The 15,000-nt window shown below is 39.2% G+C and overlaps 1 protein-coding gene across 1 annotated transcript in view; it reads right to left on the bottom strand.

Annotated features, from left to right (window-relative positions):
- Window positions 1-15,000, bottom strand: part of col12a1b (collagen, type XII, alpha 1b) — a 257,397-nt gene that overhangs the window by 224,607 nt on the left and 17,790 nt on the right. Inside the window, 1 exon segment of the mRNA XM_055149744.1 lies at window positions 13,523-13,582. Coding sequence (XP_055005719.1) covers window positions 13,523-13,582 — 60 coding nt within the window.

Raw genomic sequence — 15,000 nt, 5'->3', positions numbered from 1 at the left:
TAAATGTCTGTGTAAGTGTATGTGTTTAAATGTGTGTGTGTAAATGTGTGTGTAAATGTGTGTGTAAATGTGTGTGTGTAAATGTGTGTGTAAATGTGTGTGTAAATGTGTGTGTTAAATGTGTGTGTAAATGTGTGTGTAAATGTGTGTGTGTAAATGTGTGTGTAAATGTGTGTGTTTAAATGCATGTGTGTAAATGTGTGTGTTTAAATGTGTGTGTAAATGTGTGTAAATGTGTGTTTAAATGTGTGTGTAAATGTGTGTGTAAATGTGTGTGTTTAAATGTGTGTGTAAATGTGTGTGTAAATGTGTGTGTGTGTGTGTAATGTGTGTGTGTAAATGCGTGTGTGTAAATGTGGGTGTTTAAATGTGTGTGTAAATGTGGGTGTAAGTGTGTGTGTGTAAATGTGTGTGTAAATGTGTGTTTAAATGCGTGTGTGTAAATGTGTGTGTAAATGTGTGTGTTTAAATGTGTGTGTGTAATGTAAATGTGTGTAAATGTGTGTGTTTAAATGTGTGTGTAAATGTGTGTGTAAATGTGTGTGTAAATGTGTGTGTAAATGTGTGTGTGTAAATGTGTGTTTAAATGTGTGTGTGTAAATGTGTGTGTTTAAATGTGTGTGTAAATGTGTGTGTAAATGTGTGTGTAAATGTGTGTGTAAATGTGTGTTAAATGTGTGTGTGTAAATGTGTGTGTAAATGTGTGTGTGTAAATGTCTGTGTAAATGTGTGTAAATGTGTGTGTAAATGTGTGTGTAAATGTGTGTAAATGTGTGTGTGTGTGTGTAAATGTGTGTGTAAATGTGTGTGTGTAAATGTGTGTGTGTAAATGTGTGTTTAAATGTGTGTGTGTAAATGTGGGTGTTTAAATGTGTGTGTAAATATGTGTGTAAGTGTGTGTGTAAATGTGTGTTTAAATGTGTGTGTAAATGTGTGTTGTAAATGTGTGTGTGTAAATGTGTGTGTGTAAATGTGTGTTTAAATGCGTGTGTGTAAATGTGTGTGTAAATGTGTGTGTAAATGTGTGTAAATGTGTGTGTAAATGTGTGTGTAAATGTGGGTGTTTAAATGTGTGTGTAAATGTGTGTGTAAATGTGGGTGTTTAAATGTGTGTGTAAATATGTGTGTAAATGTGTGTGTAAATGTGTGTGTGTGTGTGTAAATGTGTGTGTAAATGTGTGTGTAAATGTGTGTGTGTAAATGTGTGTGTAAATGTGTGTGTAAATGTGTGTAAATGTGTGTGTAAATGTGTGTGTAAATGTGTGTTTAAATGTGTGTGTGTAAATGTGTGTGTAAATGTGTGTGTGTGTAAATGTGTGTGTGTAAATGTGTGTGTAAATGTGTGTGTGTTAAATGTGTGTGTAAAATGTGTGTGTAAATGTGTGTGTAAATGTGTGTAAATGTGTGTTTAAATGTGTGTGTGTAAATGTGTGTGTAAATGTGTGTAAATGTGTGTTTAAATGCGTGTGTGTAAATGTGTGTGTAAATGTGTGTCGTTTTCTCCAGCTGCTTCATAAATCTGCCCCATCAGCAAATCTTCAACCAACAAACTCCACAAAGGATAAACTTTCTTCATGAACAATTGATCCACAACGATCGAGAGAAGAAAGAACAAAACGTAAAGGAAACAACGACGACACATGAGTCACACAACAAACTCAACTCATGTTCTGATCATGAAGAAAACAGAAGGAACTTGTTCACTCAGACTCATTCTACAATTCAAATTAAAAATGAATTTCACGATGTCGATATTAACACAGAGAGAGAGATTTTGACTGATTAATTTATTTCAGTCGGGTATATTCTGACATTATTCCACACAGACAGGATCAGTTTTAGCTGTGGACGTTTGATGGATTGTAACAATTGCGGAGAATTATCTTAATCCCGTACAAACGCGCCACATCTGTAATTTGTAAAGTAAAAATTCTGCCGCAAATTACCTCATATATTTCGCCAAACATCTGCATCTTGGCGTCTGTTGTTGTAACTGCGCCTTTTTTTATCTCTTTCTTTTCTTTCCGCGTTCTTTTCTCGTTCAGTCTCAGTCAGTGTCCGTAAAATAGAGTCATTTACGGACTTGGCTGATCCCGTGCGAATGCGCTGCAAACATTAACACAGAGGCGGGGCGATAGTTTGTGAATTACCAGACGTCCCCGGGTTATACTTAACCCGTGCGAATATGGATTTACACAGACCGAAAAAGGTTTTGGCTGAAGCTTGAACGTATTCTGCCTTTATGCTTAAAGGTTGTATGGAGGATTTTTTTTTTTGTTTCAAATTGCCAATGAAAGTTTAAAATACCATTACAGAGACAAAGCAGCTTTGTAATTATGATGACCACAAAAAAAAACTATGAAAATCTATCAACTGTGGACGCAGTGAGACGAGATAAACATCAGCCAATAGAAAACGAGGCTCCCTCATTTCCTATTGGCTGTTAGGTTGTCAATCAAACTCCCTACGTTTCTAGTGTAACTGACTCGCCGGCGCGCGGGGATTACGTGGTTTATGCGGCGGTTCTTAGAGGCTTTTTCAAACTGTCGCTTCCTCACAATTCGCACAAAGTTTGTTGCGACGGCGGACGAGAATCCACGACCAGTTCGCCGCAAAAGAAAGTCCGTTTTTGAGATCGCTGAAAGAAGAAGAGAAGAAGGAGAAAAGGAGCGAAGACAAACTGAGGTGTTTCTTGGAGATTCCTTCCAGCGACGGCGCGACTGAAGCAGACGAAGGGTCTAAAAACTGACGCGTCGGTCGATAAATTATTTCTAGACAGGAAACTTCAACAGTGATTCTGAACACGAACTTAATGTAAACAAGCGTGATTTCTAGAGTAAAAAAGGACTGTCGCTGTATTTCTCTTTCCTTAAAAAATCCTCTATACAACCTTTAATTCCTTTGTCAGAGCATCATATTGACACCAGCTCATATTCATAAATACAGCGAGCGGAAACAAAAAAATCTGTAACTGCACAGCAAAGTACAACAGCACAAACTAAACATCATCATTCATGTGTCTGCTCAAAGTTTAACATTTAAACTTCTTTATAAAATTGAAGAGTGGTTCTTGTTCTGTTGTTGTTGTTGTGTTTTTCTTTTTGATAAACGTGGCTGTACCTCTGAGATGATCTATTTCAGATTTTGAACATATTCTGTAATGATTTTGTCAAGAGATTGTTGTTTACTTTGAACATGATTTTCAGAGTGTGAAGGTCGACTAAATTGTAAAATTTCAGAGTTTCAAGGTTTATAAATAACACATTGGTTGGTTCATTATAAGTTGATCAGGTGATTGCTCTTATTGTCTTTTTTTGCAAGGTAAAGATTGGATTTGTATTGGTCTTAATACAAATCTATTGCCCCAAATTTCAATACAGTCGGTTCTGTAGAGCATCAGCAGCCAGTTGTATTTAATAAAAAGACTGTTTTTATTTAGAATATACTGTATCTATATTCATATATAATTGCAATTACTTTTTATACATTTTATACGCTGTGGCACTTATTACACAGGAGCCACAGGAGGCGCCAGTCACAAAAAACTGTCAATGTGTCCTTAGGCAAGGCACTTCACCCACATAGTATGAAAGTGGTGTGTGTGTGATGGTGGTGGTCGGAGGGACCGATGGCGCCAATTGGCATGGCAGTCGCGCTTCCGTCTGTCTGCCCCAGGACAGCTGTGGCTACAATAGTAGTTTACCATCACCGGGTGTGGAAAGAAAAGAATAATCAATCTATAAAAATGCTCTGTAAAGCTTCTTTGTGACATATGCCTGTGAAAAGCAATATATATAAATAAAGACTTACTTACTTTGGATAATTTATTTCTTTTTTGTGCAGTGCAGTGCTCCACATGTTTACAGATTACATGTTTAACATTCAAACTGCACAAATTTCTCTATCTATGCAAATATCCACATCATGAAATACATTTTTTATTTGAATTGTAGAATGAGTCTGAGTGAACAAGTTCCTTCTGTTTTATTCATGATCATAACATTAGTTTTGCTCAGTAGGTCACTAAAGTGTGGTCGTTGTTTCCTTTAAACTTTCGTCTTTCTTACCTTGATAGTTGATAGTTGTGGATAAATTCTTCATGGAAGAACGACACACATTTACACACACATTTACACATTTACACACACATTTACACACACATTTACACACACATTTATACACAGAAAACAATTAACTGGACACTTCTCTAACCGTACAGCACTGCACTTCTGGCCGTTGTGAAAAAAAAATAAAAAAATCTATAAAAGTTCTTTAAAAAACTCATAAATAAAACATAAAATGGTGTTAAGCTGCACTCAGGAGTGTGTGATCAGTCTGAGTGTCCATGGTCCTGTTGTTTAGGAGTTTGATTTTCAGCAAAAAGTTGAGAGTGACTCACTGAAAAACTGTTGACTAACGCTACTGCTAATGCTAACGGGCTAATGCTAACGGGCTAATGCTAACGGGCTAATGCTAACGGGCTAACTTGTGACTGTTGTTGTTGTTGTTGTTGTTGTTGTTTGTTGTTGTTGTGTTTGTTGTTGTTGTGTTTGTTGTTGTTGTTGTGTTTGTTGTTGTTGTTGTGTTGTTGTTTGTTGTTGTTTGTTGTTGTTGTGTTGTGTTGTGTTGTTGTTGTTGTTGTTTTTGTTGTGTTGTTGTTGTTGTTGTGTTGTTGTGTTTGTTGTTGTGTTTGTTGTTGTTTGTTGTTGTTGTTGTTGTTGTTGTTGTTGTTGTTGTTTGTTTGTTGTTGTTGTTGTTGTGTTTGTTGTTGTTGTTGTTGTTGTTGTTGTGTTTGTTGTTGTGTTGTTGTGTTGTGTTGTTGTTGTTGTTGTGTTGTTGTTGTTGTTGTTGTTGTTTGTGTTGTTGTTGTTGTTGTGTTGTTGTTGTTGTTGTTGTTGTTGTTGCTGCACAGATCAGTTCACCTGTTGGAGTTTTAAACAGTGTTGGGGAGTAACAGATTACATGTACCAGCGTTATGTAATCAGAGTACAAATGATGAGTAACTGTATTCGGTTACAGTTACTGTTTCAGTGAGTGGTAATTGGATTACAGTTACTTTGTTGAAATAAATGGATTACACGGCGGGATTTTCCTGTTTTCACATTTTGGGCTATTCCGTTTTTTTGTTTTTGTTTTGTTTTGTTTGGTAATTCCACTTATTGCCGGACACTAAACCAGGTCTAAAACCAGTCTAAACTAAACCACTCTAAACCAGGTCTAAACCAAAACTAACCAGGTCTAAACCAGGTCTAAACCAGTTCTAAAGTCTAAACCAGTCCTAAACCAGGTCTAAAAGGTCTAAACCAGGTCTAAACCAGGTCTAAACCAGTTCTAAACCAGTCTAAAACTAAACCAGGTCTAAACCAGGTCTAAACCTGGTCTAAACCAGGTCTAAAAACCAGGACTAAACCAGGACTAACCACTAAACCAGGTCTTAAACCCAGGACTAAACAGGACTAAAACCTGCCTGCGTGGACGTGTTCTTTCTTCTTCTATCAATAATATTTTTAATTTGGTTCAGTAAAGTCTGGGACTTTTTATTTTCTTTTATCAGACAAAACTTCTTATGTTACGATTTCTCGTCTTTGTGCTTCTCTACACAGCAAACCAAGTAATCCAAAGTAATCAGATTACATTACTCACTTTAAGTAATTTAATAGATTACGTTACAAACTACATTTTGGTGTGTGTAATCTGTAATCTGTAGGGGATTACATTTTAAAAGTAAACTTCCCAACACTGGTTTTAAGTAATTTTAAGTTTTAAGTAATTTTATTAGTGTTAAAATAAAACTCTGGTTTGAGTGTGACGTGAGGTGAGTAACAGCGCGTCAGACAGAGCAGTGCCCACAGTTAGCGTCACGGCCCCGGGGGAATGTGGATTCTTGGAGACCGAAGATGTTTGTTTGTTCTTTGGTTTTAACGATCAAAACAAACACATGTTGAACACTTCCTCCACATGTGGACCAGACCAGAACTAAACCAGGACCAGATCCTAACTAAACCACGATCAGACAAGGACTAAACCAGGACTAAACCAGGACCAGACCAGGACTAAACCAGGACCAGATCCTAACTAAACCACGATCAGACAAGGACTAAACCAGGACTAAACCAGGACCAGACCAGAACTAAACCAGGACCAGATCCTAACTAAACCACGATCAGACAAGGACTAAACCAGGACTAAACCAGGACCAGACCAGAACTAAACCAGGACCAGATCCTAACTAAACCACGATCGGACAAGGACTAAACCAGGACTAAACCAGGACCAGACCAGGACTAAACCAGGATCAGACAAGGACTAAACCAGGACTAAACCAGGACCAGACCAGGACTAAACCAGGATCAGACAAGGACTAAACCAGGACTAAACCAGGACCAGACCAGAACTAAACCAGGACCAGATCCTAACTAAACCACAGTCAGACAAGGACTAAACCAGGACTAAACCAGGACCAGATCCTAACTAAACCACGATCAGACAAGGACTAAACCAGGACTAAACCAGGACCAGACCAGGACTAAACCAGGATCAGACAAGGACTAAACCAGGACTAAACCAGGACCAGACCAGAACTAAACCAGGACCAGATCCTAACTAAACCACGATTGAACAAGGACTAAACCAGGACTAAACCAGGACCAGACCAGGACTAAACCAGGACCAGATCCTAACTAAACCACGATTGAACAAGGACTAAACCAGGACTAAACCAGGACCAGACCAGGACTAAACCAGGACTAAACCAGAACCAGACCAGGACTAAACCAGGAAAACCAGAAACCAGACCAGATCCTAGGACTAAAAACACGAGAAACAAGACTAAACCAGGACTAAAACCAGGACCAGACCAGAACTAAAACAGGACTAAACCAGGACCAGATCATAACTAAACCAGTATCAGACAAGGACTAGACCAGGATCAGACCAGGACTAAATTAGGGCCAGACCAGGATTAAACGAGGACCAGAGCCAGGACCAGAACCAGGACTAAACAAAGGACCAGACCAAGACTAAACCAGAACCATAACAAATCCAAACCAGAATCAGACTGGAACTAAACCAGGGCTTAACTAGTACCAGATCAGAACCAGGACCAAAACCAAGACTTGGTCTAAAGTTATAATCGTGTAACCACTTCTGCCGAACCCAAAGACCTCATCAAGGATCAGGTCTGGACCAGGACCAAGACCCTGGAGCCAGTAGTAAAAGACCTAATCCAGCCCCAGACCTGGATCAAGACCAGGGCGTAAATCCAAAATCCTGAGGACTGAAATCTGGAACAGCACCAGACCAGGACTAAACAAGGACGTAACCAGGACCTGTACTAAACCAGGACTAAACCAAGACCTGGACTAAACCAGGACTAAACCAACACCTGGACTCAAACCCAGTTTTGGACTCTTTTCTTCAGACTCCCACGGCTCAGAACTGGATCAAGATCAGGGACTAAATCCAAAATCTTGAAGCCATTTTTATATCGTCCTAAAACTCAGACCTGCAACAGAACTAACCCAGGTCTGAACCAGATCTGAACCAGAACTAAACCAGGACTACACCAGGACTAAACCACAACTAAACCACGACTAAACCAGGACTAAACCAAGACTAAACCAGGATCAAACCGGCACTAAATCAAGTCTGAACCAGAATTAAACCAGGATTAAACCAGGTCTAAGCCAGGTCTAAACCAGAACTAAACCAGGACTAGACCAGGACCAAATGCTTGGACTGAACCAAGACTAAACCAGGAGTAAATTAGGACTAAACCACGACTGAGCTAAGTCTGAACCAGGACTAGACCAGGACTAAATCGGGTCTAAACTTGACTAAACCAGGAATAACTAGGACTGAACCAGGAGTGAGCCGGGTCTGAAGCAGGACTAGACCCAGATCCTAGACTACTAGACCCCCCATGGCTCGGAGCTGGATGCGGACCAGGACTGTGGACTGGACCCGGGTCTGGTCCGTGTGCAGACCTGATCCACAGCTGCACGAGTCCACAGAGACTCAGTATTTAGAGTTTTAGAAATGCGCTGATGTCATCGGATCAGACAGGGACCACTCGAGTCTCCTTAAAACCAGGAAACATGTGACATCACGCCAGGGAGGGGGGTCCTACATGTACTTCTATGGTGGAATGTAACTTCATGTGATTTGTTTAACAGCACAGATCTGGGACCTGTTGTAGTTCCAGATAAATCCGCTCTTTCTCTTCAGATTGTGAAAAAAAAAAACTCTGATTAAAGTTTAATTTAAGAATCAGAGCTTCAGACAGAGCAGTGCCTCCTGTTAGCGTCACACTCCAGGGGAACGTCAGAAGCAAAGGTTCAACAGGGATTTGATCAACACTGTTTTCACTCTGGGGGAGTTCACACTTGTCATTATTTGGTCCAAGTTTTAGCCACGTTTCAGTCCAAATAGAGACTTGGTTTGGTCCTTTTCTAGCCCAGATTTAGTCCCACTGATGAAGTAATGATGTGCACGAGTTCACCAGGAAAAGAGTTCACTGGGACACGTGTTCACCGGGACACGTGTTCACCAGGAAAAATGTTCACCAGCACACGTGTTCACCAAGACAAGTGTTCACCAGGACACGTGTTCACTACAACATGTGTTCACTACAACAAGTGTTCACTACAACATGTGTTCACTACAACATGTGTTCACTACAACATGTGTTCACTACAACATGTGTTCACTACAACAAGTGTTCACTACAACATGTGTTCACCAGGACATGTGTTCACCAACATGTGTTCACTACAACTGTTCACTACAACAAGTGTTCACTACAACATGTGTTCACTACACACACTACAACGTGTTCACTACAACATGTGTTCACTACACATGTGTTCACTACACAGTGTTCACAACAAGTGTTTACACATGTGTTCACCAACAGTGTTCACTACAACATGTGTTCACTACAACATGTGTCACTACAACAACGTGTTCACTACAACATGTGTTCACTACAACAATGTGTTCACTACAACAGTGTTCACTCACAACAAGTGTTCACTACAACATGTGTTACACAGTGTTCACTACAACATGTGTTCACTACAACAAGTGTTCACTACAACATGTGTTCACTAACACATGTGTTCACTACACATGTTCACTACAACATGTGTTCACTACAACACGTGTTCACTACACAGTGTTCACACAACATGTGTTCACTACAACATGTGTTCACTACAACAAGTGTTCACTACAACATGTGTTCACTACAAAACGTGTTCACTACAACATGTGTTCACTACAACAAGTGTTCACTACAAAACGTGTTCACTACAACATGTGTTCACTACAACAAGTGTTCACTACAAGTGTTCACTACAACATGTGTTCACTACAACATGTGTTCACTACAACATGTGTTCACTACAACATGTGTTCACTACAACGTGTTTCACTACAAACATGTGTTCACTACAACATGTGTTCACTACAACAACGTGTTCACTCATGTTCACACACGTGTTCAACAGTTCACTACACGTGTTCACTACAACATGTGTTCACTACAACATGTGTTCACTACAACATGTGTTCACTACAACATGTGTTCACTACAACATGTGTTCACTACAACATGTGTTCACTACACATGTGTTCACTACAACAAGTGTTCACTCACTACAACATGTGTTCACTACAACATGTGTTCACTACAACAGTGTTCACTACACGTGTTCACTACAACATGTGTTCACAACAAAACGTGTTCACTACAACAGTGTTCACTACAAAACGTGTTCACTACAACAGTGTTCACACATGTGTTCACTACAACATGTGTTCACTACAACATGTGTACAACATGTGTCACTACAACGTGTTCACTACACATGTGTTCACTACAACGTGTTCACTACAACATGTGTTCACTACAACAAGTGTTCACTACAACACAGTGTTCACTACAACATGTGTTCACTACAACATGTGTTCACTACACTACAAGTGTTCACTACAACAAGTGTTCACTACAAACAGTGTTCACTACAACATGTGTTCACTACAACATGTTCACTACAACATGTGTTCACTACAACATGTGTTCACTACAACATGTGTTCACTACAACACGTGTTCACTACAACATGTGTTCACTACAACAAGTGTTCACTACAACATGTGTTCACTACAACAAGTGTTCACTACAACATGTGTTCACTACAACATGTGTTCACTACAACAAGTGTTCACTACAACATGTGTTCACTACAACATGTGTTCACTACAACAGTGTTTCACTACAACAAGTGTTCACTACAACATGTGTTCACTACAACACGTGTTCACTACACATGTTCACTACAACATGTGTTCACTACAACAAGTGTTCACTACAACATGTGTTCACTACAACAAGTGTTCACTACAACATGTGTTCACTCAACATGTGTTACAACAAGTGTTCACTACAACATGTTCACTACAACATGTGTTCACTACAACATGTGTTCACTACAACATGTGTTCACTACAACAAGTGTTCACTACAACACAGTGTTCACTACAAACATGTTCACTACAACAAGTGTTCACTACAACATGTGTTCACTACAACACGTGTTCACTACAACAAGTGTTCACTACAACATGTGTTCACTACAACATGTGTTCACTACAACACGTGTTCACTACAACACGTGTTCACTACAACAAGTGTTCACTACAACACGTGCTCAATGGGACAAATGTTCACAGGACAAGTGTTCACAGGACACGTGTTCACCGGGACTAGGTGAGAAGGTGATTGAGTTTTTTTCTCATTAAAATAAAACTGTTTTCACACTCTGTAAAAGGCCCAATTAAAGCTTCTAAATATTTAGTAACTAAGTGAGTGCCTGATATTTTACTTTTTCACGAGCACCCCTCGTCACGTGGACACCAGCAGCTCCCCATTTCTCCTTTTGTGAAAAATGTTTTTCAGTTTTAATTTCCTGAACAGAAAGGAGACTTTGAATCAGTTCCATTTGTTCCTCCAGACCTCATGTTTCCCTGACAGAGGAACTGGCTGAAAACTCTCCACTCAAAACACCAGAGCTGACAGGACATTTTTAAAACTCCTGTGTTACGCAAACTCGACTCCTGTGAGATTTAAATCCTGTTCTAATGTTGTTCTTCTCAAAAACACTCCCTGAATTGTGTTTTGCCTCATTCTTTGTTTGAGTTTGGAATTCACCAAAACAGTTTTTTCAGTTCTGATACTTTGTCTTTAAGTGTCTGTCAATACTCGATATTAACGGAGACGAGTGTAGAAACGGGAAATGACACTTATGTCCAGTTTTTTATTTCACAACAAATCCACTTGTGTCGTGCAGCTGCTGTTTATCCTTCACATAACGACTGAACCGCTCGGTGTCAATAAAAGTCTCACGTCTCTGAGTTATGTGGTCCTCTCTGCCTTTTATTTCATTTAATTTATGTAATTTTAAAAAATATTATTCATTTATTTTAATCATTTTTAGCTTTATGCATTTTAACACTTTTTATTTATTTATTTATTTTTTTTATGATTAATTGTGTTTTATTGTATGAATTTGTCTGTGTGGCATTTACTGTTTATAAAATGTGTTGTAGAAATAAAGTGGATTGAAAAGTTTAAACATGATGAGACGTACATCTAATTAGAGTTTCAACCAAGATATCAGTTTTAACGATATCATAGAACCGATACCTGATCCAGTATCGGCGCTGATATTCAATACCAGTATCAATACATCACTCAAAATGCTCTGTTCCACCTTGTGATGTCATGAAGCTGTATTTTTTTTCAGTTAACAGCTCCTTTTACCTTTAGGTGCTGGATAAGGTTTTTCAGTTTGAGAGAAAATCTCAGTCTAAGGCAACGTTCAGACTGCAGCAAAAATATCAAAATGTTTGATATATCGTATCGCTTAATGTGATGATTCAGTATCGATATCGTGGGCTGCTGTATCGATATATCACCAAGAGGATTTTTTGGTTTATTTTACAAATTTATTTAGTTCCAGTTTCAGTTTTGCTGTTTGTTTAGTGAAAGGAAACTCGTTTATGCGACACATTTTGACATTTTCACTGTTTTGACGATTAAAATGTTCTGTGTTTCATATGAAAATACGATATTGTATCGAGAGATTTGGATATCGTTACGTCGATTTTAAAATCTCCAGGTGCTCAATGCTGCTTCGTGTTTGGGCGACTTCTGACTTCCATATGAGACACTTTTGGGGTGTTTAAAGTTCACACTGGAAATCACGTACAAGTCACATTTACCGTATTTTCTGCACTATTAGTCGCTCTGGATTATAAGACGCACTGTCATTAAATGGTCTATTTTCAAACTTTTTTCACAAATAAACCGTGTGAGACTTTAAAGGAAACCCAACAGTGTGATGGGTGAGTGGTTTTGTTTGTTTGTTCACGGTGACTCTGGGTTTGTTCAGTTGTGGCGTGTAGGGAGTAGTGTCTGGATTGTCGGCGTGTTCGCGGTGACTCAGTTCGTTCAGTCGTGTCTAGAAGCGGCACGTTGCGCTCGTTGCTTTTCCGGTTCGTTCCTCCGTTCCGTTCCTCACATTTTTAGCTCTTTTTATTGTTTTGTAAACACTATAATCTCCCGCAACAACAGCTTAACATGTTTTATAAGTTTCGGTTTTGCTGCTAAGTCGCTCCCCCTTCAGAGCGCCATCACAACACAATCACCGTGCGTCCCTCTAACGAAACTACTGCGGTTTTCTGTCACGTTTTTGTATTATTTATGGGGAATTTTCGTGTTTGTCGTCGTATTTATGGAGAAATCTCGTACAGAGAGATCGCTAGATTACTCAAACACGCGCGGATGTCTCTAAAACCTCTTCAGACATGTTTTTTTTTTAGACTATGGAACGTTAAAACATGGGAGAAAGCTCCAAAAATATCCCCTCTTTAAGCACAGTTTTCCATTCATCTCGACAGAAATTCTAATCTCGGTCAACGAAATTTCAGTTTTATCCGTCGTTATCGGTCATTTTTGACATTTTTGACCAATGGATCGTCGGCGTGTTCACAGTGACTCAGTTGTTCAGTCGTGTTTAGAAGCGGCACATCGCGCTCGCTTTTTTCCGTCCGTTCCTCCGTTCCGTTCGTCGTCGGCGTGGAGTGATGAGTGTTTGTGGGTGTGTTTCGCTGTGTGTTTGTGGCTTTGTAGTTTACTGAAGTCGTACTGGGACACTCGAGTGGATTCGTGTGTGGGGCGCTCTGGATTGTGGGGCGCGGTCGTTTTTTGATGGGGTCGGAGGCTTAAGAGCGCGACTAATAGCCCGGAAAATACGGTAATTGGAAACGTGAACGACCTCGCAAAAAAAAAAAAAAAATCTGATTTCACAAAAAAATCCAAATTGAGCGTTAAGTCCTGCAGTCTGAACGGAGCGTAAATGTGCAGCGTTTGTGCGTTAAACATGAAACGAAACACACACACACACAAAAAACAAAAAAACAAACAGAAAATAAGCAGTAAATAATAAAGCGTACTTACTGACGGCGTCTGTAGGCGGCGCTCTCCTGGGGGTGTCGCTGCTGCCCCCGCTGGCCTGCACTGGAACGACAACAGCGGCACAGAGTCAGGATCAGGAACGAGGGAGACGGGAGAAACTCCGGTGAAAGTTCAGAGAGAGAGCGTCCGCCTCGGGGTTCAGCGCTCTGACCCCTGACCCCTGACCTCTGACCTCTGACCTCTGACCCGGTGTTTGGAGGCGTTTGAGTGTTTGGTGTTTATGATTGGAGGAGAGAGTGGAGACGTGAGCTCGTCTGAACAGGCCTCAGTCCAACTCCACTCGTCTGTTTAACAAATCAAACTGAACAACAGGACGACGACGTCATCGTGTTCAACCCAGAGCTCAGTGTTTTTACACTTAACTCTCAGAGTAATACTGCAAATACTGCAAATACTACTGCAAATACTACAAATACTGCAAATACTACAAATACTACTGCAAATACTGCAAATACTGCAAATACTGCAAATACTACAAATACTACTGCAAATACTACAAATACTGCAAATACTACTGCAAATACTACAAATACTACAAATACTACTGGAAATACTACTGCAAATACTACTAATACTACAAATACTACAAATACTACTACTACTACAAATACTACTGAAATACTGCAAACTACTGCAAAATACTACAAATACTACTGCAAATACTGCAAATACTACTACTACTACTACTGCAAATACTACAAATACTACAAATACTACAAATACTACAAATACTACTACTACTACAAATACTACAAATACTACTAATACTACTGCAAATACTACAAATACTACAAATACTACTGCAAATACTACTACTACTACTATAATACTACTACTAACTACTACTACTACTACTACTGCAAATACTACAAATACTACTACTACTACTACTAACTACTACGGCAACTATACTACTACTACTACTACTGCTCCTACTACTACTGCAAATACTACTACTACTACTACTACTACTACTACTGCAATACTACTACTACTACTAATACTGCAAATACTACTACTAATACTGCAAATACTACTACTACTACTACTACTACTACTACTACTACTACTACAAATACTACTACTACTACTACTACTACTACTGCTACTACTGCAAATACTACAGCAGATACTACTACTGTAAATACTACTACTACTACTACTACTGCAAATACTACTGCTACTGCAAATACTACTACTGTTACTACTACTTCAAATACTACTGCAAATGCTACTACTGCAAATATTACTACAAATACTGCTGCTACTACTACTGCAAATACTACTGGAAATACTGCTACTGCAAATACTAATACTGCAAATACTTCTATTAATTCTGCTGCTACTACTACTATTACAACTACTACTACTGTTACTACTGCAAATACTAATACTGGTGCTGCAAATACTGCTACTGTTACTAGAGATACTACTACTACTACTGGAAATACTACTACTGC

This window comes from Boleophthalmus pectinirostris, unplaced genomic scaffold, assembly GCF_026225935.1.
Source record: "Boleophthalmus pectinirostris isolate CB_2022bp ecotype Guang Dong unplaced genomic scaffold, ASM2622593v1 HiC_scaffold_13, whole genome shotgun sequence".
Taxonomy (NCBI): Eukaryota; Metazoa; Chordata; class Actinopteri; order Gobiiformes; family Gobiidae; genus Boleophthalmus; species Boleophthalmus pectinirostris.
The sequence above is the reverse complement of the archived record's forward strand: the minus strand, read 5'-3'. Positions and strand labels throughout refer to the sequence as shown.